Source organism: Leuciscus leuciscus (assembly GCF_965113295.1).
Source record: "Leuciscus leuciscus genome assembly, chromosome: 4".
NCBI lineage: Eukaryota > Metazoa > Chordata > Actinopteri > Cypriniformes > Leuciscidae > Leuciscus > Leuciscus leuciscus.
Genome location: NC_138728.1, coordinates 42567095 through 42593059, shown reverse-complemented (window position 1 = coordinate 42593059; position 25965 = coordinate 42567095). Strand labels below are relative to the sequence as shown.

Here is a 25965-nt window from a genome sequence, read left to right as displayed (position 1 = left end):
TATCTCTCTATCTATTTCTAATCTATATTTACTGCATATCTATCTATTGTTCTGATGTTCTATCTCTATCACTCTGCATCTATTTATCTATTGTTATGTTGTTCTATATCTAATATTTCTTATTTATCTGTTGTTCTATCTCTATCTATCTGTCTGTATCGCTCTGTTGTCCTATATCCATCTCTCTATCCATCTATATATTTCTTATCTATCTAGTGTTCTGTTATACTTTATCATTCTGTCTATCTATCTATCTATTTAAATATCTATCTATCCCTTTAATTTAGTGGGTCATTCAGTCTGGTTACCTTCCAGGTCCCTCATTCAAAACTAGTAATCTGTCCAAACTAGCTACAGAAATATTTTAAATCTATCTGACCAACATTAGATTGCTCTATTAATATTAGTAAAATATGAAATCAATAAAAACATGAACATCTAAATTCATTCTTTTTAACCAGTAAAAATAAAACTATAAAAACAGCTCAGTGAAAAATGAAATGCAATCATAAATTGTACCAAGAACATTGTTTTATTTAATGAAAAACATTTTACTAAATTAAAACGAACACATTTCAAAACAGGCTTCTGTTGGGTCAGGATGCTGCCAGTGGGACGGCTCCTTGAGTTTCCTCTTTCTGATGCCAGGCTGAACCACCGTTTTGCATGCTCTACAATGTCGTCATCAGTGGCGGCACGGGAGGCATGACTCTCTCACAGCACCTGTAATACACAAGCAGATTTTCATTAACAAGCTCATTTGCTTTTTGGCGGAGTACTATGGGTTGGGGCCAAATTCCAAGCTTGGACTGCGGTAAACCTCGGGATAAACAGAGAGACTAATATTAGCATAGACGCCATTCTTCTTATGATGTAGCCTAACGAGTACATCAGAATTTATGGGAAGTGTTCCCGGTTCCGGCTGACCTAATCTATGCAGCCTAATATTGAATTATAGAAGTCTATAATGTGTTATGTGTATGCTGGGTCAAAGAGATGTGTTTTTAGTCTATGTGGTAGGTAGGGGGACACTGAGACCTGGGGAAGAATTGTGTGAGGCATGACCAGTAAGGGTGCTAGGATTAATAATTGTCACACAAATTAGACCAAGTGAAATAACTAATTTAAAGGGAGACAGTTAACGATCAGAAGAGTAGAAGGTGAATGGGAAGCTGAGCTCTTTGATCGTTCAGGAGCGAGCTGATGATTATTGCAGTGCATAACTCAAGCTGCTAAGGCAAGGTAGTAACTGCTTTTGTGGTTTTGTTTATTGTTTTCTAAGCGTAATGTTATGTTCCTTGTTTGTTGCAGCATTTTGATGTTTCAGGAACAGGGCTGATGACTAATATATCAGTGGATAGCATGAGCTACTAAAACCAGGTATTAGCCGTATCGATAGTTGGTATTTCATTGTTTTGTTTTAGAAATGTACTAACTTGTGCATTTTTATTGTAGGACTCTGGCACCGACTGTTATCTGTCTAATTTAGAGTTTTGTTTTCTACTGTTTTTTTTTATCTAATATGGTGTTTTAATGAGTCTTTGAACTCACTGGAAATTGTGTTTTAAGTGTCCTCAGCATATGTTGAGTGAGTCCCTCTTTTTGACTAGACATTTTGTTGGGAAGTAATGTCATGGTGTTCATGAGAATGAAGGATTGCTGAGCTGTTTGTTTAAATGTGTTTGTGTTTGTTCTTTTTAGGTTTTCCCAGGCGGTGGCACTGGAGGGGCAGTGGGCGCACGTGTGGTGTTTACTTGTAGTGAATGCAGTGGATTGGTGTGAGGGTGTCACATATTAGGGATGGGACGATTACCGGTTTCACTATAAACCACGATAAAATGTACTGACGGTTAGTATTATCGTTAAAAATGTTATTATCATTAAAACCGTGTTTGATTATCGCGATTTTAATAACTCGCTGTAAATCCTGTCCAGCCAGCAACAGTCTGACACAGGAGCAGCGCGCAATGTTGGTTTTCTTTTATTTGAGAAGGAATGGCGGAAGGCAGTGACCATGCTCGGGAGTCGGGAGATTTTTCAGCCTTTTGAGAGGACAAAATCTGAGGTGTGGTCATATTTTGGCTTTTACAAAAGTCCTGAGTGAAAACTTAATCGAGGATGTTCACTACAAATAGGGGGCAAGTGGCTTTGAGCCAAAGACAAACAATCAAGTTCAAACATTTTTTTTTTTACCACATAATTACGGGGACATATTGAACTGAGATTAATGTTTTAAATCTTACCTGTTTATAAATCCATTTTGTACAGCGTACAAAACAATCGTCCAAAAAACGGAGAAGCAAGACGGCAAGTTGTATTTGAATGAAACGAGAGAGTGCGTCCGTTGTTGCTATACATGGATATGCGCTGTGTTATAATGCATTGCTATTGACGACGGTCATTATAAGGAAGTAAATGCCACAGAATATAATCTTGCTTAAAAAAGTGCAAGATTATAATCTTGCTTATAATCTGCTTGTTTTATTTGTTGTTTGTTGATTTTCAAATATTAAACTGTTTTTAGTGTGAGCATCAGTTCTTTTTGAACACTTTCATCTCGTTTTAACAAAACCGTGATAATATTGATAATCATGATAATTTTAGTCACTATAATCGTGATATGAAAATGTTCATACCGTCCCATATAGGTAAATGCTGTGGTGAATGCCTGTGTTTCTGTTTTGAGCAATTGTTATCTGGGAATAACTTACCGCTGGATGGTGCGATTGACCAATCAGAATCAAGTATTCCACAGAGCCGTGTAATAATAAATAATAAGGTTAAAGGTGTTAAGATCAAAGTTCACACCACAAAACAACAGCTCACATTACTGTACCATAAAACAAGTTATTGTAAACCAGTTACTGGGAAACCCAAAATCTAGGCCATTCTTGTACATGAAAAGCTGTAAATCAGGTTAATAATTACATTTAATGTTTTATACATGTAATACATGTCATTCAAATGATATGCATATGTTGTATAGTAGCAGCAAGGAAAGAATGAAATTGATTTTGTCCTCAAACTACCTTTTTGTATTTATTAATCCATGCATTTATTCAGTTCTACTTCTGTTAATACAGGATGTTGTTGCATGTGGGGGGAAACATTTAAAGGAATTTTGTGAATTAAACTCCATCAGCAACATTTTGTCAACATAAATCTGATAAACCTGTCATGTGACCATCTATATCAGAGGTCAGAAATATACCAGAGGTCAGGATAATCACTGTCACTCAAACTTGCATATCGATGTACATTTTTGAGGTAATTTCCTCACAGTCACAGCCTTTTTTATTTTGTTAGGATAAATATTATTAAAGTGTGAGATTTTAACCATTCAACGACCGGAGGTGTGTGCTGCTGTGATTATCCCTCCGCTGATCTTATAACAAAAATAAAATAATTATAATTTTAATATATATATATATATATATGAGTCAAAGTTATTTTCTGTTGAGATCAACATAGTGCCACAAATGTTGTGAATAGAGATAAACATCTACTGAACCCGGAACATCCCTTTGATTATGATTAACAATTAACTTGAACTACTTCTTTATCTAAAGTAATACAGATAAAGTACAAAAGACAGTGAATCCGGACACTATAAAAGGAACATGAGAGACTGTGAGGATGAAGAGCAAGAGCTGGAAACAAACATCAGTGAAGAATGAAGGGTTTAGTATGTTTACTGCTGCTGTTGGAAACCTTTGTGTGTGTCGTACAGCATCAGGTAGATGGAGGACTCAATGAGAATGAGATCAGTCAACAGCTCAGATCTGAGGACGGAAGACAGAATCCACCTCAAACAGACACTTTGAGAGATGAAGCTTCAACTGACAGCCAACAAAACTACCATCTGTTCTTCACTGACATCCATGCAGCGCTGAGAGAACTGACCGCCACCGTTACAGAGCAGAAAGTGAACATCAGAGAACTGACCGCCACAGTTACAGAGCAGAAAGTGAACATCAGAGAACTGACCGCCACAGTTACAGAGCAGAAAACCATCAACAGAGAACTGACCGCCACCGTTACAGAGCAGAAAGGAAACATCAGAGAACTGACCGCCACAGTTACAGAGCAGAAAACCATCAACAGAGAACTGACCGCCACCGTTACAGAGCAGAAAACAAACATCAGAGCTTTAGAGACGCAACTGAGGGATGAGATGAACAAGAAAAATGATGGTACCTCACCAAAACATTCATTCTTTTATCAATGATCCTCAAAGTAAAACACCAATTAAATAATGTAAAATTGAATGTATATTGTGTAAATTGTGTTATCTATTACAATAAACAGTGTAAATGTCATTTAACAGAATCTTTATTCCTTCACAGAAATATCCAATCTTACTCTGGGTCAAGTGGAGTTGAGAAAGGAAAACAGAGGTGAAAGTGTGCTTGAATGATGTTAAATTCAGTCTATACAGGTGAAACTCGAAAAATTAGAATATCTGCAAAAGTTATCATTTTGATGATAATGGCTTACAGCTTATGAAAACCCCAAATTCAAAATCTCAGAAAATTAGAATATTACATGAAAACAATAAAAAAAAGGTTTTTAAATACAGAAATGTCAGCCATCTGAAAAGTATAATCATGCATATGTATATAGTTATATATGCTAAATGTATTAGTTTCACCTTTTAATTTGAATTACTGAAATACACAAACTTTTGCACGATATTCTAATTTTTCGAGTTTCACCTGTACATTCTCAGTGTAATATAGTAATATATCACAATATTGCTTATGTTTTTCAATAACAGACAGAGAAATAGCTTTTTCAGCTTCACTGATGCAATCTGGCGGTGGATATACTGGTCCTTTTACCACTGAAATCACACTAACCTACAGGAACGTCATCACAAACATAGGGAACGCCTACAACCCAATTACAGGTAATGATCAATGACATGAGTCATAAAACTCAGTTTATAATAATGAAAACCCTTCTGCTCCATTCAGACCTCTCTGCAGTTGTGTAATGTGTATTAGAGAATTAGGGGCCGTATACACGACACCGGTTTCAATTAAACACGTAAAGATTTGTATGTGATTCAGGTTTATGCGCTTTGGCCGTTCATTCACACGTTCATTTATTGGGGGACTGAAAACGCAAACGTTTGAAATTGGGCTTCAAAGTGCAAGTTTTTGGAAATAATACTATTATCGTCTCTGTGTAAACAACAAAAACGTGAATTTGTGAAAACAGTGATGTCATGCGTAATACGTGATCAGTCTAAAGGTGCGTGGTGTTTCTTTACAAAGTGATGTTGCCACCTACTGGCCAGGCAGCAGAATACAGCGTTTAAAGTAGTTTCCACAAATCCGTGATAATGGGGATTGTTTTGACAACGTTTACACGAACACTATTATATAGTTTACAACGAAAACTATTACACAGTGTGCTTGATAATAAAGCGATCATACAGGAAACAGCTGATTCTGTATCTCTTGTTATTTGATTTAGGTGTTTTCACAGCCCCACTGAAAGGAGCGTACATGTTCAGAATCTCTGTACATGGTCATGGCCCAACTGTATCAGCTGCATACATTTATAAGAATGGAGAGCGTGTGGTTTCGGCATATGCTCATCAAGCTCAGAATGTGTTTCACTCCTCGAATGGAGTTGTGTTGATCCTGGAGGTTGGAGATGTTGTCTATGTGAGACTTTGGTCTGGCAGGAGGATATATGATGACCAGAATAACTACAACACTTTCAGTGGTTTCCTACTGTTTCCCTTATGAGAACAGGAGCTTTGCAGAATGTGATTACAATAATTCTGAACCTTCAGTGTATGATTTAAGATGAAAATCATGAAGAATCATTAACATATGAACCTGTATTAATGAGGTAAAATGTGTGTGTTTGAAATTTGTAATAGATTACTGTACACTCAAAAAAATGCTAGGTTATATATATATCAGTGGGGATTTCTTTAAGACTGTTAGGGAAGCTCGGCCTCCCCTATAATGTAAAAAAAATGAATGGTCAAATATGTACTATTGTGTTAACATTTTATTGACTAAAAATGCGTTAGAAAACGTTCATCTCAAAGACGAGCTTGTTCAGAATCAGTTACATATAGCAGGTCGGCTGACTCGATTTCCTTATCATACATTCCCGTAGCGTCACAGTGCATTTCCCTGTTGAAGCCCAGCGTCCATTGACTTCAGTGGGGCTGCTTTGAACAGTTTTTTCAGTGCTTCGAAACTAGACAGTCATTGGATAAATGCTGCGATTATGTCCCGCCCGCGGACGCTCAGCGTCTCTGGGAGTGAATGAGGAGTGGGCTGGCCTGGACTCCGGGCTTCTGCGTGATGATTGGAGGGTCTGTCGAAATACTGCATCTCCTCTTGATTGACAGCGATTTCATACAATAAAAAGTCACTGACGCTGAAGCTATTTGAGCTCAGTACCATCACGGATTTTGCAAGTGTAGTCGAAAGACAAACTGCTGCAAACTATTTCTTGGTATTTGCGTGTTGAAATTGCTTGCCAATTTTCATAATACATTTCAAACAATTACACATTTTTACCTTTATTATATTATTACTTATTATATCTTTTTATTATTAGTAGCAATAATTAAAAAATCATTATAAAAAAAAATAAAAAATTGTAGTAGTAGTAGTATTATACTATACTATATTATATTATTATTTATACCTTTATTATATTATTACATTTATACTGTGGAGTGCGGTAAGTGAGGAGACAAGAGACAGAGATGCGTCGAGTCAACTTTACTATCCACTTCAATATATCTATCACACAGTACAGCGAGTGATATCAAAAACAAAACACAACGTCAAAACCGGAACTCGTCATCGTCTAAACCCCCCTCTCCTTAAAGGTACAGTCCCTTGGTGAATGTCTCTTTCAGACTTCCTTGTGGGTCACCACACAGGCCCCCCCAGAATTCACCCATAATAACAGGGCCAGGCCGAACATGTACCCCAAATAGAACATGTGACACTATGCACTAGTGCAAAACAGAACAGTCCAGTACATAACAGTCCCTTCAACAAAGTCAACGTACAGGGGGGCGGACTGGGCGGCCATACCGGCTACGCCTAACAGTAGAGGGGCCAGGGGCAAGGGGCGGGGCAGGGGCAGGGGCAGGGGCAGGGGGCGAGGTTGCCGCAGGTGGGCGCCCTCGCCGCGGGGGCAGGGCCAGCTGAAGCGGTTCGCCAATATCCACATGAGCAGGCTTGAGACGGTCAATAGCCACCCGCTCAGGCCTGCCCCCCATATCCACAACAAAGTTCTTAGACCCCCCCACCAGGACACGGAAGGGCCCATCGTATGGGGGCTGCAGCGGTGTCCGATGGCCATCGTGGCGGATGAAAACATACTTGGCTGATGGTAAATCCTTGGGCACGTAGGACCGGGGAAGGCCATGGTGAGACGTTGGAATAGGAACAAAAGCGTCTGCAATGTCCCGAGACGCAGCCCGATGTGAGGCAACTGACCACGGGGCCGTGGCATCTGGAAGAAACTCCCCCGGGACACGCAGAGGCTGGCCATACACCAGCTCGGCCGATGAGGCTTGAAGATCGTCCTTGGGGGCGGAGCGAAGGCCAAGCATAACCCATGGGAGGCGGTCAGCCCAGTCGCTGCCCGTAAGGCTGGCCCTGAGCGCGGCCTTCATGTCACGATGAAACCGCTCGCACAATCCGTTGCTCTGTGGGTTATAGGCTGTGGTACGATGGACCTTCACCCCAAGGACCTCGGCGACCGCAGACCAAAGCTCCGATGTGAACTGTGGGCCCCGGTCCGAGGAGAGGTCGGACGGTGTGCCGAAACGGGCCACCCAAGCCATAATGAATGCCCGGGCCACTTCCGCTGATGTAGTGGAGGACAGGGGAACTACTTCTGGCCACCTGGTGGTCCTGTCCACCATGGTGAGGAGGTAGGTGTAACTACGGGAGGGGGGAAGTGGGCCCACCAGGTCCACATTCACATGATCAAAACGTCTCTCTGGCACTTTGAAGGGTGCCAAAGGAGCCTTGGTATGACGAGTCACCTTTGCGCGCTGGCACGCCACACAGGCCGCCGCCCAGGCCCTGACGTCCCTCCGCAGGCCCGGCCAGACGAACTTGGCCCCCACCAGCTTGGTAGAGGCCTTCACCCCCGGGTGGGAAAGACCATGGATGGCATCAAAAACTTTATGCCTCCAGGCAGCAGGTACCATGGGGCGAGGTTGCCCAGTGGAGACGTCGCAGAGGAGTGTAGAGTTCGCCGTGTCAAACATCACATCTTCCATGAGCAGCGCCGTGGGGGCCGTCCTGTAGGCTTGCACCTCAGAGTCCGCCATTTGATCCGCAGCCATAGCCGCATAGTCGAGGCCCAAGTGGACGGAACCAGCGACCGCCCGGGAGAGGCAGTCGGCGACGAAATTGTCCTTGCCAGCCACGTGCTGAATGTCAGTGGTAAACTCGGAGATGGCCGAGAGCTGACGCTGCTGTCGACCAGACCATGGCTCCGTAGACTTGGCCATAGCAAACGTCAGTGGCTTGTGGTCAACGAAAGCCGTGAACCGCCGACCCTCCAACAGGAAACGGAAATGACGGGTGGCGAGGAAAAGACCAAGGAGCTCCCTGTCGAAGGCGCTGTACTTCCTCTCATTGTCCCGGAGCTTCCTGCTGAAAAAGGCCAGCGGCTGCCAGGCTCCGCTCACCCACTGCTCACACACAGCCCCCACGGCATAATCAGAGGCGTCCGTAGTAAGAGCAACTGGGGCGGTCGGAGACGGGTGCGCCAGCAGAGCAGCGTTGGCCAGCGCAGTTTTGGCAGCATCAAACGCATCAGTCATCTCTGGGGACCAATCCAACACGTCCGCCGGTCTCCTACCCCGCAAGGCGTAATACAATGGACGCATGAGCTGGGCCGCACGGGGGAGGAAACGGTTGTAGAAGTTCACCATGCCCAGGAACTCCTGCAGGGACTTCACAGTGCGTGGGCGTGGAAAACTGGCGACGGCCTCCACCTTAGCAGGGAGGGGGACTGCCCCCTGTGGGGTGACGTGGTGGCCGAGGAAAGTGATGGATGACCGGCCAAACTCGCACTTGGCCGGGTTGATGATGAGGCCATGCTCACTGAGCCGGCCGAACAGCTGCCGGAGATGCGTCCGGTGGTCGTCTGCGGACGCGCTGGCCACGAGAATGTCGTCCAAGTAAACAAACATGAACGGCATATCTCGCAGCACCGAGTCCATGAGACGCTGAAACGTCTGCGCTGCCCCCTTGAGGCCGAAAGGCATCCGTAGGAATTCGAAAAGGCCAAAGGGTGTGATGACTGCTGTTTTGGGGACATCCTGCGGGTGGACAGGCACCTGGTGGTAACCGCGCACCAGGTCCACCTTTGAGAAAATGGTGGCGCCGGCTAGGTGGGCGGAGAAGTCCTGGATGTGCGGCACTGGGTAACGGTCGGGTGTGGTGGCGTCGTTCAGGCGACGGAAATCTCCACAGGGACGCCATCCGCCATCAGCTTTGGTCACCATGTGCAGGGGGGAAGCCCACGGGCTGTTAGAGCGGCGCACGATGCCGAGGTGCTCCATGGTGGCGAACTCCTCCCTGGCGATAGCGAGCTTGGCAGAGTCGAGGCGACGGGCTCGTGCGTAGACTGGGGGGCCCACCGTGGTGATGTAGTGCTCCACGCCATGCTTAGCCACCGCCGATGAAAACGTGGGCGTGGTGATGTCAGGGAACTCAGCAAGTAGGCGTTGATACAGGTCCCCGTTGGCCAGCGTGTTTGACAGACAAAGCGCCCCTGTCCCTCCCAGCGTGCAGGGGTACGAAGCAAAAGAGAGGGCGTCGATCAGGCGGCAGTTTGTAACATCCACCAACAGTCTATAAGCGCAGAGAAAATCCGCCCCCAGGAGCGACGTAGACACAGCAGCCATGACGAAGTCCCAGCCGAAACGCCGCCCGCCGAAACACACTTCCACATGCCTCGTGCCATAGGTACGAATGGTTGTGCCGTTAGCGGCGTCCATCGGGGGGCCGTGCCCGCCAGCCATGGTGTCCACAGGCTGCGCTGGCAGGATGCTGCGCTGAGCCCCAGAATCGACCAGCAGCCGCCGGCCGGACAAGGTGTCAGTGATGAACAACAGCTTGCAGTCACGGCCAGCGCCCATAGCTGCTAATGAGCGCCGGCCCTGGCTTTTCCCTGGGCTCCAAAACTGCAAGGCTGACGACACTGCTTGGCTTTGGCCCCAAACCTGGAATGGTAATAACACCACCCGTCCTCACGCTGTCGGCGGGCCGTCACAGCAGCTGCAGTGTCTGGGTCGTCCTCCAAGGGTGGAACAGACGTGCGCTGGGTGGGCAGCAGTGCATGGACAAACTGCTGCCGGTTGGCGAGGAAAATCCTGTCTGCCTCCACAGCCAGTGCTCGGTAGTCTCTGGAGGAAGGGAGGGGGGAACTAGCCAGTGCGGTACGCACGGGTGCTGGAAGTTGCCGCAGGAATATGTGGGCGAAAAGGAATGAGGGATCCGCCGCGCCCAGCACCGCCAGCATCCTCTCCATTAACTCGGACGGCTTGCTGTCGCCAAGGCCGTTCAGGGACAGCAGGCGGTCTGCCTTCTCAAGTTCTGACAGTTCAAAGAGGCTCAACAGGAACGTTTTAAGTGCGTCGTACTTGCCGTCAGCTGAAGGAGCCTCTAACAGCGCCATAGCCCTGGCCGTCGTCGAGGCATCTAAGGCCGCTACCACGTGGAAATACTTTGTAACGTCCTGTGTTATTCCTCTCAGCTGGAACTGTGCCTCGATGTGCTGAAACCACGGCCGTGGATTGTGCTGCCAAAAGTCCGGTAACTTGATGGTGGCTGCGTAGATCGCGCCGACATTAGCCGCGCCGCTAGCAGCGGCCGGCCCCGCGGCCGCAGCGTTTTCACCACCGTCGTTGTGTGGCATAATTCAGCCGTGTTCAACTCGCGTTGGGGTCACCAATGTGGAGTGCGGTAAGTGAGGAGACAAGAGACAGAGATGCGTCGAGTCAACTTTACTATCCACTTCAATATATCTATCACACAGTACAGCGAGTGATATCAAAAACAAAACACAACGTCAAAACCGGAACTCGTCATCGTCTAAACCCCCCTCTCCTTAAAGGTACAGTCCCTTGGTGAATGTCTCTTTCAGACTTCCTTGTGGGTCACCACAATACAATTATATTTAACTCTGCTGGCCATTGAGAGGACACTGGTCAAGTCACTGGAAAAGACGGCTAGTTGGTACGACAGGGTCACAGAGCATTTTCTTGAAAAGGAACGTAGAATTTACGTTTTTAAATAGACAATTTTTATGATGTAGGCCGAAAATTAGCTTCCCCTCTTTGAAAGACCAGCAGCCGCCACTGAGATATATATATATATATATATATATTAGGGGTGTAATGGTTCACAAATTTTACGGTTCGGTTCGATACGATACACTTGTGTCACGGTTCGGTTCGGTACGTTTTTGATACAGCAAAAAGAAAGAAATGCCAGAGAAATTTCCTTGATTTAATTTTTTTTATTCTTTTTTTTAATTAAAACTAACATCATAAAGTATGATATTTTTTTACTTTGAGCAATTCTTGAGCTATAATTGACTCTTCTTAGGAGCATATAAAACAAAACAGCTCCTTGGAAAAAATGAAATGTAATATTGTAGTAGTTTTAAACAAAGGTTTATTTTAGTTCAGATTAACATTTGAGGGCAGCAATTGTATTCATAATGTAAAAATAAAACCGATGTAATGTTACTTGAAGGCATTATAGCCTACTATTCCTGCCAAACTTCCATGGTTGCAGTTAGTGTTACTACAGTAAATCCATGGTGAATGTTGCTGATCTGTGGACACTGGATAGTTCATTCATGGCACAATGTTTCTTCCTGGCTTCCACACACTGTTTGATCCGTTAATAACGGAGAAATGTGAATATTTCTCACTAGATCTCGCAGCAATGTTATTATTTTTGTGGCGAATTCAAATGCTTTCTTTACAGGATCTCTTATTAGGTAACAGTGTCCCATGATCACGATCGGCTCGCGCTGCACTGGTCCAAACTGATAAACGGTCCTTCAACCACACAATAACAAGCAGTTTCGTTCCGCTTCCATTACGTTTGCCATTTGATGTTGGGCAATGTTGTGGTCGCACGCGACCCGCCTACATTTGAAATAACGAAATTTTGCTCGGCAGGAAAAATGGTCCAACGAACCGTTCGGTTTGAAAATGCGTACCGAAAACCGAACCGAAAGCCTCATACCGAACGGTTCAATACGAATACGTGTATCGTTACACCCCTAATATATATATATACACACACAATAATAATAACAATAATAATAGTACTGTTTATAGATTAAATTAAAGTGTTTAATGCAGGAAAATAATAATCATAAATACATTCATCATGTTTAACCAACAATTAGTCCTCTGGAGGGGGAATCGTATGTAAAATGTTGGTATGGTATGTTAAAAGATTATAAAATGGCAGGTGTAAACGTGTAAATTGTGTTTCAAGCATAAATAAAAAGATTTGCAACATTTACTGTTGTTTTGTTCTGTACTATAAGTGTAATTCATGTATTGTGAAACTGCAGCTTTACGCTAACGACATAAACATAAATATGAATTTAAATTTAATTTACAATCTTACGTACACTTCCACAAATCTTACCCTGCACATGCAAATCTTTTTGGCATCATCATCAACTTTTACGTCATTATATAGTGGTCTTCTCAACACAAATTGTTTCAGAGCAGTATTTTCTAATGTTTATTTGACGAAAAAAATATGTATAAATGTGTTTGTGCCCCTACAATTACAGTAAAATAGTGTAATGCACCTACCGTGGAAAACAACTGCTTTTTAAGTGATTTTCCCAGTGTTTATTTATTACATGTTGTATTTTACAATATGTTTCACAAGATGGATTTTGCTATTAACAATGCTTTCATCCCCCCAAAAAATAAAAAAACAGGTACAGTAAACTATACAGTGGTTTCAACATGTGATTGCTAGTGACGTCACTTGCAGAGGAAGAGCAGGTGACTGAGTCTGAGCGCTCAAGTCATATTTTATAAAAATAAATGTAGGCTACTTTACATTTACCCCCGCAGAAATGTAGGCTATTCAGAGACTGATTTAATAAACATTTTAAAGTAAAAATATATTTGAAAGAGTATTTTTTATTTGGATTTATTATATGAAATAGGCTAAAAATGGCTGGGTCATCTCGGAGAGAAAGGCGGGTTCTTCCACGTTCTTCCACGTTTTGTCCACAAGATGTTGTTAGTGTCTAATGTGTTGATTACATTAGTAATGATACTTATGATACAGTTGAGGGAAAAGTCATTTCTTCGTAACCACAATGCAATTTTAATTAAAATATGGGTAAAATATGGGTAAAATATTTGTCAAATATAAATACGGAAAATTATTTTAAATTAACGTTACAGTTACTGTGCTGTAACTTTGGCTATGTTCACTGCACATTCCACAAATGAACATGCCATAACTGACATTCAATACTTACATTACATTATCACACCAAGAACTCTCAATCACTAATGGCCCTTTCAGTCAGGACGCAGAATACGCAGAATGCGCTGTGCTCGAATTTGTAGGCAATATTACTATATTTTTTTTGCAAATGACTGACCCTGTGTCTCACTGTTGTCTGGTGACATTTTATTTGTGTATCTAAGTTGTTATTTTATCCATTTTATTGTTCTTTTAAATTGGGAGCAGATGTGTTTATGATCAGCGTGGTATTGGCGTTAGTTGAATTGGTGCTGGCGGGCGAAGCCTTCGAAGATCAATTGGCTTCTATGATGTCGAGCCGGACTTATTCAAGAGACTTCTTGCTATCTTTAATATATAATAATTATGCTGTCGATACGGAGATTCCATCAAGTATATGTCTGCACAAAAGAAGCAAATCAAGAATTATGAAGTGAGGATCGAGAGGAGGAATTTGCAATAGATTGTGGAGGCGAGGAAGCTGTCATCCCCTTCCAATGATAACGCTGTCTAACATGAGATCTCTTAATAATAACAAGATGGATGAGGTTGCACTCCGAGTTAAACAAGAGGAGGAATTTAGAAGCAGTAATCTCATTTTATGTGGACATCGAGGGATTTACCACTACGAGCCGACAGAGACAAGGTAAAATTATACCATTTATCATTTTACGACCCCTTCCTAAAAAAAAAATTAGAGCAAAAATCTAGAGGATTTTCTTCCTGTGGCTATAACATCAATATTAGCTGTGACAGGTTGAGAGTCTCTAATATTTGTTTTGGCTCATTAGATCTCAAATAGGAAGACAAGCCCACTGTCGTTAAACCTCGTCTTGACATTGAGCACACCTGTATGGCACAATTACTGAGGCGCGGTTTTAGAGGCTTTATAAAAATCATAGTTAAGTGTGGTCGTGTCATTCTCCTTCTACGTGTGTTCATGTTATGGGGGCCGTAAAGGGCTATCGGGGTTTAGATTGCCTGTTGCTTGATTTATTGCGGCTGTTTCGTATACCCGTCTGTGCTGCTGTTTTATATACCCGTTTGTATTGCTGTTTCACTCTCCTGTTCGTACGGCAGACTGTGTCAGACTGCAGTGGATGTTGCTGTTTTGAACCGCTGAATGACGAAGTTTTTAAAAATGATTCTGCCCTATGTATGATATGTGATGAAGTATTGGACTTTTTTTTTTTTTTTGGTCTTTTGGGCTATTATATTAAACTAACACTCCTGTAGTCTGGCTCCTTAAAACAGCTTGAATTATTTTAGATATGAATTGTGATTTAAATATTGTGTCGTTTGGATTATGTATTCTTTTCCCTTTTGTTTTCCTTTTTTGTTTTCTTTTGTTGGTATGACAGGTTTCTTTGCCAGTGTATATCCACATGTGAATGCTTGATGACCGTGATACTGAAGCTTAACAGAAGGCAAGGCAAGGCAAGTTTATTTATATAGCACATTTCATACACAATGGCAATTCAAAGTGCTTTATATAGAAGAAGTAAAAATAATAAAAACAAATAAGAATTAAAACAGTTTAGAAAAATTAAATACAGTAGGCCTACAGTACAAACAGTCGGACGAACAGTGGCACAGTGCTCATTCAGTAAATGCATAGCTAAACAGATGTGTTTTGAGTCTGGATTTGAAAGTGACTACAGTAGGAGCACATCTGATCTCTTCTGGAAGCTGGTTCCAGCTGCGGCTGGCATAATAGCTAAAAGCGGACTCGCCATGTTTAGAGTGAACCCTTGGTATTTCTAGCTGATGCGATCCTAATGATCTGAGTGATCTGTTGGGTTTATATTCAGTGAGCCTATAACCACATGCTGTCCATTCTTAACAATGACTGCAGTTGCTGGAGTTCTGCCAATACCATCAACAGAGATTCTGAACAAGACAGTGTACCCTCAGAAGACATGGGAAAACTTATGAGGCAACTGAAAGTGTTCATCAAAAACAAGGTAAACATGGGTGACCAACAAGATGAGTCATGCTTGTTATGACTAGCAATGAAACGGAAGACCAATGATCATCTGGTACAACCTTCATAATGAAGATGACGACCATCTGTTCGACAACAACACAGGACAAAGGGGTCTCTCACAGCCAACCACAGACGAAAACCTAGAGGTACCAGAAAACACCATCCTGGTTACCCATCACTCACCAAGAAACCACCAAACGAGATCCAAACTCAAGAATCAGGTGTGTGCTACAGTAACCACAGTAAGCACAGAAGTTCAGAAAGTCTGTCACGACCAGAAGGCATCACAAGAGGAATGCAACAACAGAGACGAAAATCTGCACTACAGCTTCACGCATCCATGCCAAACTACCTCCCAATGTCTGCCAGAAAACTTCCTGCCTTACTGGACTGACCCCCATGAGATCACGGACGATCCCTTGTCTAAGGCGAAGTTGCAACAATCTTCATCTAAGCCCATCGAAAATAAGACAAGAAACATGTGGGTCAAGCCTTCAAGAAAAGGGGGGGAGCAAAACAGACTGAAACAGATCTGACCATATATACATACTTTTTTTTATTATTTTTATTATACCTTTATTTAACCAGGGAAGAAAATCACATTGAGATATTGAGATAGACATTTACAAGTGAGCCCTGGCCAAGGTAGCAGCACACAATAAACATAATAAAAAACAGACAAAGTAAAATTAAGTACATAAAACAATAGTCACAACACAAACATACACTAACACACTCACAACCACACACATACACACTCACACACAACAATAAAACAAAATTAAAGTTAAGAACAGGTGCAGACAATACATGCACTACATACATACACTAAAGTACTAAAGTTGTACATACATACACTAAAGTACACTACAAACATACTCACTAATATAGACGTACTATGTGTGTATTAGCAGCAAAGAAAGAAGGTTATCTCCCTGGGCTCAACTTTCTTGACACAGCGAGAGGAATAAATCCAATTTTAGAGAAATTACCTCACAGCATTCAAGAGCAATGGATGAGTAAGGGGTCTTACTACAAAAGAGAGCATTGTGTTTCATATCCTCCTTTTTCGTTTTTTGTCGACTTTGTCTCTCAACAGGCAGAGATGCGGAATGATCCCAGTTTTTTCCTCTACGCTCCCAGCACTGGGCCTTTCAGAGTTGAGAAGCAACATCTCACCAAAGTATGGAAACCAAAGGCCTCCTTCTCAGTGAACAGAACAGAGGTAGAAAACTCTGGAAAATTCTCTCTAGAGCACTTAAATGAGGATCCAGATAAACAATGCCCTCTTCACAAAAGACCTCATTCTCTAAAAAATTGTAGAGCTTTCAGAAGTAAATCCCTAGTAGAACGAAAGCATTTTTTGTCACAGCATTTTATATGCTTTAGATGTTGTTCTTCAAGAGCCCATCAAACAAAGGACTGTAGAGCTGTAGTGCATTGTGAGGAATGTAATAGTGATCGACACATCTCAGCTCTTCATGCAGGACCAGCACCTTGGATTATGGAAGATTCTTCTATACCAGTGGATGATCATGGTGGGGAGCAAAGTGAAAGTGCAGCAGTTGCCACTACCTCCATGTGTACTGAAGTGTGTGGAGGAGGACTCAGTGGTAAATCCTGCTCTAAAATCTGTCTTGTAAATGTCTATCCAAAGGGTCATCCTGAAAAGAAAGTAAGAATGTATGTGCTATTGGATGATCAGAGTAATGTGTCGCTGGCTAGATCAGCTTTCTTCGATGTTTTTAAAATCCAAGGCGCTGCTTGTCCATATACACTTAAGACTTGCTCTGGAACGGCAGATGCTGCAGGGAGGAGAGCAAGTGGTTTCATTGTGGAGTCGGCAGATGGAGAAGTCCGCTTATTACTACCAACTTTTACCGAATGTGACTTAATTCCTAACAACAGGGATGAAATCCCAACTCCAGAAGCTGCACGCAGTTATACCCATCTTAAAGCTGTAGCTGACAAGATTTCGCCCCTTGACCATGATGCAGAGATTCTCTTGTTGCTTGGCAGAGATATCATTCGTGTGCATAAGGTACGAGGTCAGTGCAATGGTCATCACAATGAACCCTTTGCTCAACGTTTGGACTTAGGATGGGTTATAATTGGTAATGTTTGTCTTAATGGTGTTCATAGACCCACTGTTTGTTCTTATAAAACTAACCTCCTCTGGAACGGACGTCCCAGTTACCTGACACCATGTGAGAACAGCATCTACATGAAAGTACGGTTGTCAGGTGAACAAAACAAGTCTCCTGTCAGATCAACACGCACCAACTATAAGCTTGCTGCTTCATTTGAGGATGAACTCTTCTTAGAGATCATGAATCAGGAATTCTGCAAAGATGGTGCAAACAGTTGGGTAGCTCCTCTGCCATTTCGCACACCAAGACAACGCTTACCCAACAACAGACAGCATGCTTTGACTCGACTCCTGTCACACTCTGAAGAAGAACACCGAGATGAAGGATCATTTTATAGATTTTATGGAAAAGATTTTTGAAAACAATCATGCTGAAGTAGCACCTCCCATTGACAGAGATAAGGAATGTTGGTACTGTCACGGGGTGAAGAATCACTCGACAAGGCAGGCTTAGTGAAAAGGCCCCGGAGGGTGGATTTTATTTACAGTGTAAAAAATAAAGGTGAAGGAAGACGGTGATCCGGTGAGTGATGGCTGGTGCTCCAAGTGCTCTGCAGTGTTCAATCCAAACTGAAAGTGGGTGTCCAAACGTGCTCCAAAAGTGGTGGGCTGTCGGTCACTCGCTGCTTTCTGAAGGGAACAGAGAGAAAGGTTAGTCCAGCAGTTCATTCAGCTCGAGACCAGAGTCTGTCTGTCTGCTCAGCGCGTGCTGCTTTTGTAGCAGTTAATTAATGAGCTGCAGCTGGGACCGATCAGCCCGCTGTGAGGATGTGCAGGTGTTCGGTGTTTGTTACCAGGGCGACGCTGATTTCCTTGAGGACGCTCGTCACAGTACTTACCAAGTTTTGGAGTCTACCACCCTCAAAAACCTGGGTAAATTAGAATCGTGTTCGATTCAAGTGCACGGTTCAATGGTGTGTCGTTGAATGACGTTCTCCTTCGAGGTCCAGACCTTAATAATAGCTTGCTTGGAGTCCTCATGCGCTTCAGAACTGAGCCAGTTGCGGTGATGACAGACATCAAGCAGATGTTTCATAGTTTCCTTGTGAAGGAGGATCATCGCAACTACCTCCGTTTCTTGTGGTTCCATAACCACCAACTTGACGGTGAGATCATGGAGTATCGCATGAGAGTTCATGTGTTTGGCAACTGCCCCTCACCTGCTGTGGCCATTTATGGTCTGAAAAGGACAGCCATGGAGGGGGAAAGAGAGTTTGGAAAAGAGGTGAGAAAGTTTGTAGAAAGACACTTTTATGTGGATGATGGCCTCAAATCATTCCCCATAGTGGAGGAAGCTGTCAGCGTGCTGAAATCAGCTCAAGAGATGTTGGCCCAATCCAATCTTAAGATTGTGCCAACGGTGTCTTGACAACCACTGGACTACGTGTACTCGTCACTGCCCTGAAGGCCGAAAATCTGTCTTTTAAATTTCAACCGCCCGTTGGGCTCATTGTGTTGTCTCGTTCTTCATCGAGCAAGGATACGCTGTGTATTTAAAACTTGACTCTTCTGTAGTTACATCGTGTACTAAGACCGATGGAAAATGAAAAGTTTTTCTAGGCTGATATGGCTAGGAACTATACTCTCATTCCTGCGTAATAATCAAGAAACTTTGCTGCCGTACCATGGGTCCAGCAGGCGTAATGATATGACGCAGCTCCTGAAAATAGTCGAGCCTATAGTATACCGAGCTGTGGACTATTTTCAGGAGCTGCGTCATAGAACAAGAACATCGATTTCAATAAAAATATTAAAATTTTAAAATTTAATTCCTAAAAATCAATTCTTCCAGTAAAATGAAAGTTAGGAAGCCTATATGACAGAGACAAGAAAGTTATGAGGCCTATACAAGCGTGCCGCACAAGCCCTGAAAAGTGAAGCCAAAGCGCCTCGATCACCCCCTGGTGACTGGTCCTAGTATAAGTCATAAACCCCGCCTCCCCATGTAATTCAACGGGACGTGAGACCAACTAAACAATTAAATTGCACTTCAAATATCTTTTTTCCAAAGGTGGTTTCTGTCATTTGCTGTCGTTTTTATCTCGCTGATGTAAGTTAAAGTATTTTTTTTAAATAAGTTTGTTTTTAGTTAGTTACGTGATTCTATAAAAACGGTGCTTTAATGTCTTGATTGACAGCTGTGACTGACAGGTTCTCTGAGTGAAGTAGTCACTGAAGTACCAACAGACTTTTTTTTGGGATCTTCGGAGGACTGAGGAGATTGTGTTTACTTTATTTGAACAAGCCTCTTGTCGTACTGCAATCAACAGACATCAAAATTGGAGCAGAATGGAGCAGGCATAGGCCACTTAAAAAACTGCAGGGAGAGTGCATTCTCCGAGAGTGGGGGGGTTATTGATTCGGGGGGGGGACTTTACTTCCTGCTCACTACTGCGCAGGTCTAGTCCCGAGATCGACTACTGCGCAGACTCAAGTCCCAAGATTTCAGCGCCATATCGGCACCATAACAGTGACAAGAAACACTTTCTTGTTAGAAACACTCCTCTCAGACCAAATCCTGTCAGAATATATTTTATTATATTGTCTCTTCAAAAGTTTTTCAAAATTATTTATATCATTTGAAAAAAAAAAAAAAAAGAGGGAAAAAATAAATAACTTAATGAAACGTACTCGGTTACTAACGTAACCTCGGTTCTCTCTAGAGAGAGGAACGAGTACTGCGTAGAATACGCTAGGGGAAAATCCTTTTCCACGAGAATACTGAAGCCAAAAAATTATCCTTTAATTTTGTATTAATGTAAAACGCGTTGCGGCAGCATACAGACATAGGCGAGGCAGCTCGCGCGCCTATTGGCTGGTCTGCTGGCAACTGCTTAAGCCTATCGAGCGAGACCTAGAGTGACGTCAGACCCAATGAGGGCGCTTCGCGCCCTCTGCGTCACGTCCCGCCGAGACGGGCGTGGCTTAGGTCTATAAATACCGCTCGCAGGCATTATTTCTCTGGTTTTTCATAGTCGAAGCAACCAGAGCGTGTGCAGGCACGGCAGGATACGCAGTACTCGTTCCTCTCTCTAGAGAGAACCGAGGTTACGTTAGTAACCGAGTACGTTCTCTTACGAGAGATACTCTCGTACTGCGTAGAATACGCTAGGGGAACCTACTGTAAAACGCCGTGCGTGCTGGGATCTGATACCATAGACTCAAGGGCGACAGCCCGGAGTTCATACAGTACATAATCACCCAGGGGACTCACAGGGAATCCTGGAAGAGAGGGGGGTTAGCCACTATCTTCCTTATAGCAGCATAGAGCAAGGATTGCAATACTCAGTAGCTGCATAACTGACAGCACCAGTTATGAGATTTTGGCCATACTAGACCGACAGTAGTCTGGCCTGTAGTGCGGGAACCTCTAGGTTGTAAAACCTTATAAATGTAGACGGAGAGGCCCAGCCTGCCGCCACTTGACCATGCCCACGATGAAGCCATGCTTCTCGTGGAGTGCGCTTTGACACCCAGCGGGCACTGCATGCCCTTGGTTGTGTAAGCTAGCGCTATTGCGTCCACTACCCATCTGGATAGGGTCTGTTTCGAAGCGGCTAGTCCCTTAGAACGCCCGCTGAACGAAACAAAGAGCTGCTCCGTCTGTCTGAAAACAGACGAGCGAGACACATAAGCTCTTAACGCCCTGACTGGGCAAAGGGAGCTTTCGTCCATATTTCCTTCAGTGACCGGCAGGGCAGACAGGGAAATGACCTGTGCTCTGAACGGTGTATTGAGGGATTTAGGAACATAACCGTGCTTAGGTTTGAGTATAACTCTAGAGTCATTCGGCCCAAATTCCATGCACGTCGCGCTTACTGAGAGCGCGTGTAAGTCCCCTATGCGCTTCACTGAAGCGAGAGCCAGAAGAAACGCCATCTTGAAAGACAGGTGTTTAAGATCAATCTCCTGCAAGGGCTCAAATGGATGACCTTTCATGGCTTCCAGTACCGTATAAAGGTCCCATATAGGGACTGTGGGAGGTCTGGGAGGATTCAGTCTCTTAGCTCCTCGAAGGAAGCGAATGACTAAATCGTTCCTTCCAATAGACTGGCCGAGCGTGGTCGAAGAGAACACTGCTATGGCCGCTACATAGACTTTGAGCGTGGAAGGGGACCTGCCCTTATCCAACAGCTCCTGTAGGAAGGAGAGAACCTCCGTCACACCGCAATGCAGGGGTGACACACCACGAGCTGTGCACCAGCTAGAGAACACTGACCATTTTGAGGCATAGAGACGTCGCGTAGACGGAGCTCTGGCCTGTGTGATAGTGTTTAACACTCCCTGTGGGAGGTCAGCGGGTACCCGTTGATGGCCCACACATGGAGGGACCACAGCTCTGGGTGAGGATGCCAAATCGAGCCGTTGGCTTGAGAGAGGAGATCCCTCCTCAGAGGCACTGGCCACGGGGCGGTGCTCGCTAACTGCATCACAATTGGGAACCAAGGTTGGCTCATCCAAAGTGGGGCTACAAGCAGCACTGAGCATCCTTCTTCCCTGACCCGTTCTACCACCTGAGTCAGGAGGGAGACGGGGGGGGAAAGCGTAGAGAGGACGGCGAGGCCACTCGTGGGTCAGCGCGTCCTTGCTCTTCGAGAAAAATTCTGGACAGTGAGCGTTTTCTTGAGACGCGAACAGGTCTACTTCCGCTCTGCCGAATTTCTTCCACAGCAGCTGGACTGTCTGTGGGTGCAAAGACCATTCTCCTGTCGGAACCTGGTTCCTGGACAGTCTGTCTAGTAAAGCCCCCCTTCGCTTTGAGCTTGAGATAGGGGTTCTATAGCCCCTTTGCTCAACAGTTTCAAAATCTCGGCTCGAAGTAGATGAGCTACTTTCGATTCTACCGTGGTCTCGACGCGCGCCATGAAGCGGTGAGGGCGTCGGCGAAACTGCAGCGAATAGCCTTCTTTTATGATCTTCAGCACCCATCTCGAAACCCCGGGAAGCTTTTCCCACGCAGGTGCGCGAGTAGCTAGGGGCTGGATGCGAAGCACGCTCTGATCGGCTCGCGATACAGCGGCTTTTGTGTGCTGTGACATAAGCGTCGCGCTCATGACATCTGAGGCAGGGGGCGCGCTGATAACAGCGGGCAGAATGCCCGCGCTCGACTCTTCCGCAGTGTTTAGCTGAGAGGAGGAGGGCTGGGCTAGTTTCATGTCTGTGTGTGGGCGTGGGCGCAGAGCAGTGGGCACATACACCACCTTTACAGCATTGCTCGCGTGAGCAGAGCATATGCATACTGGTCCTGTATTTACAGGGACCGTGAGACATGTGGGAAGTAGCGTTTGTGGGCACTGGGTAGTGGGCACTTTTGCTACATTTGAAGCGCAATCGATCTGAGTCGATTTTATGTGCGCGGGCCCTGTGTGAAGGGCTGTGCTTGTGTGTAGGAATGGGCACTGAGTAGTGGGCATTTTTTCTACACATGAAACACCGTCGGCCGTGGCCGGGACACCAGAAAATACACTCTTTAAGGGATTTATCTGGGTAGCCATAAAAACGGCTTTTGTGTGCAGGCAAGCGGGTAATGGAACCGGCTTGTTGGCTGCTAAATACGCTGGACCAGTCACATTTCCTGGAACTGGACGAGCGGCAAGCTTTGGTGGAAGTCCGGCCGCAGCGGGACTTGGACACCGTCGCTTTCCTAGGCGTGCTAGGACGATTTCGGGGCCTCTGGCTTCAACGCAATCTTCTGCCGCGGGCCACGCGGGGCGGGGCGGCGGCCGGATGAGCGAGAGCGCGGTCTCGAGCTCTGGGTTTGGCGGCGTTGAGAAGAGGAGGCGGCGGGCGGAGGCTTAGGCTGTGAGCTCTGAGCAGACGGTTTCGCACGGCCTGCTGCAGAACCGGAGCGCTTCGGGAGGAAGTGCTTCATGGCCTGGGTCGCTTTCTGCACCTCAGCGAACCTATCGGCGAAATCTTTGACCGAGGTTCCGAAGAGGCCGGCAGGGGAAAGCGGCGCGTCGAGGAACGCGGTGCGTTCTGACTCAGTCATGTCAGAGAGCGTAAGCCACAGATGTCTCTCAGACACGGTGAGCGAGGCCATGCTCCGTCCAATGGCCTGTGCTGCTGACTTGGTGGCGCGAAGAGCGAAGTCTGTAGCGCTCCTCAAGTCCGGCACGCAGATTGCGTCAGGTCCTCTCTCGTCCAGCTGGCGGAGGAGATCGGCCTGGTATATCTGGAGCGTGGCCATAGTGTGCAACGCTGACGCGGCCTGCCCGGCGGCGGAGAAAGCGCGGCGGAGCAGGGCTGACGTCGTGCGGCAGGCTTTTGAGGGCAGCGCCATCTTAGCACGCCGTCCAGCAGAGGGCGGGCATAAGTGCGCTGCAATAGCCTCTTCGACCGGCGGTAGGGAGTGGTAGCCTCTGTTCTTTGCGTCGTCGACAGCGGAGAACGCCAAAGAGACAGAGGATCGTGTCCTGGCCGAAAAAGGGGAGCCCCAAGACTTAGCGACTTCTTCATGAAGCTCAGGAAGAAAGGGCGCTGGCTTGGATGCAGGTGAAACGCGCTCCCCAGGCAGGAAGTAGCCGTCCAGCCGGTTGTGAGCAGGCTGCTCAGGCGTAATCCACTCGAGGCCGAGGCTCGCCGTGGCCTGAGTGAGCATGCGCATGAGCTCCGCCTCAATGCTCGCTCTCTTTCCCGTAGAAGCACGGGCAGGGGGGGCGGGATCCTCAGGATCCAATCCCCCTCTCGTAGCAGCGCGTCGATCTCATCAGCGTCATCGACAGAAGCGGCGGCAGACCGCGGCCGCTGTCCGTCCGGAAGTGAAGCTGATGAAACCGGAGAAGCAGGCGGGCGCACCGGCGAGCTTTGACGGCTGAGAGAGGGCTCCGGGATTCGCTGAGCGCGGCGCTTTTTACGGCGCGGCACAACAGCAGGTGTGGGCGCAGTCTCGTTGAACAGTGCCAAGCGAGTCCTCAGAGTCGCTAATGGCAACAGCTCGCAGTGATGGCAGCCGCCATCAGCGAGCGCGAGAGCTGCATGTTCTTGAACCAGGCAGGAAGCGCAGATGACATGGCGGTCCCCGTCGCTGAGTGTGGCTTTGCACGAGCCACAAGCAGGCATCTTGAAAAAGACGCAGCTCTTTTAGATAGTGTGAGCCCTCATTGGGTCTGACGTCACTCTAGGTCTCGCTCGATAGGCTTAAGCAGTTGCCAGCAGACCAGCCAATAGGCGCGCGCGCTGCCTCGCCTATGTCTGTATGCTGCCGCAACGCGTTTTACATTAATACAAAATTAAAGGATAATTTTTTGGCTTCAGTATTCTCGTGGAAAAGGATTTTCCCCTAGCGTATTCTACGCAGTACGAGAGTATCTCTCGTAAGAGAACACACTTTTCTGTCAGAAACACTCCTCAGATCAAACCCAGTCATGATATGTGTTTTCTGAAGTTTTAGTTTTATATCAAATAACATTTTTAAAAAGATGAAGAATTGACAATATAATGAAATATATTCTGGCTGGATTTGGTCTGAGAGGATTGTTTCTGATAGGAAAGTGTGTTTTCTGAAGCAATTTTTTAGCTTATTTCAAATTACATTAATAATTTTTAATGTGTCAATGTGTTTTTCTCTTACCCTCCAGAACCAAACAGGTGACCTGCGCCCGGATCATCTGTGTGGATAACCACTCAAACCGCCACGCAAAAAATCTACAAGGTGTCCTTAGATAATATCAAGATTGGGTCTTTCGAAATGACCACCAGTAATGATGAGAGAGAATTTATGGCTCCAGTGGACAACGACAACCCACTGTTTGAAATGGGTGTGGCTTATATTATAAAAATTGCATATGTCCATGAAATATTGATGGGACTGCATTTTTCTTGGTCCTGGTTCCAAGAAATTTAAAACAGCTCCCTTTGAGTTGCCGGAGAGACCAAAGAGGGGAAAAAAGCAAAATACCTCCTAAATCCTCCAACTGTCCTGAGTTGACAGAGGAAGAGGAAGACCTGTTCATAAGGGGAGGATATCTCTCCCTGAAAGGACAAATTGAATAGAGTGGAGTTGGGGAGTTTCCCCCCAAAATGAACATTTTATTCATTTGCATTAGTAACAATGGTACCATTGTGAACTTTAGTAGTTGCAGGTACTCAGGATGACAGGATTCGCTGATGGAGAGTTCCTCGTCACTGACTCGTCTCTATGTTGGTGTTGGACACGCGGTCTTTAGGTGTCCCTCTGGAGAGATGAGGCTCAGTTTGGAAGTTCAAGTTGAGATTTCCTTCCTCAATATGATTCTCAGGCCCAACAGACTGACCAAATTCAATTTATCCAGTTAATCTTCTGTGGAGGTACA

General features: G+C 45.1%; 3 protein-coding genes across 4 annotated transcripts in view; 2 read left to right on the top strand and 1 right to left on the bottom strand.

The window, feature by feature from the left end:
- Nucleotides 1-6427, top strand: part of LOC309496076 (uncharacterized protein) — a 34363-nt gene extending 27936 nt beyond the window's left edge. Inside the window, exons 2-3 of one of the 2 annotated variants that reach the window (XM_082166032.1) lie at nucleotides 4778-4909; nucleotides 5482-6427. In XM_082166032.1, the coding sequence (XP_082022158.1) occupies nucleotides 4778-4909; nucleotides 5482-5759 (410 nt within the window). In that variant the 3' untranslated portion in view covers nucleotides 5760-6427. Of the gene's footprint in view, nucleotides 1-4777; nucleotides 4910-5481 lie in introns of those variants that run through there. The other variant, XR_014204953.1, reaches the window with a different exon arrangement.
- LOC309497266 (uncharacterized protein) overlaps nucleotides 1-25965 on the bottom strand; it is a gene marked incomplete at its 3' end in the record, with an annotated part of 158398 nt that overhangs the window by 83196 nt on the left and 49237 nt on the right. The gene's annotated exons all lie outside the window — the stretch shown is intronic.
- Nucleotides 1-25965, top strand: part of LOC309496092 (uncharacterized protein) — a 112607-nt gene that overhangs the window by 54137 nt on the left and 32505 nt on the right. The window lies entirely within an intron of this gene.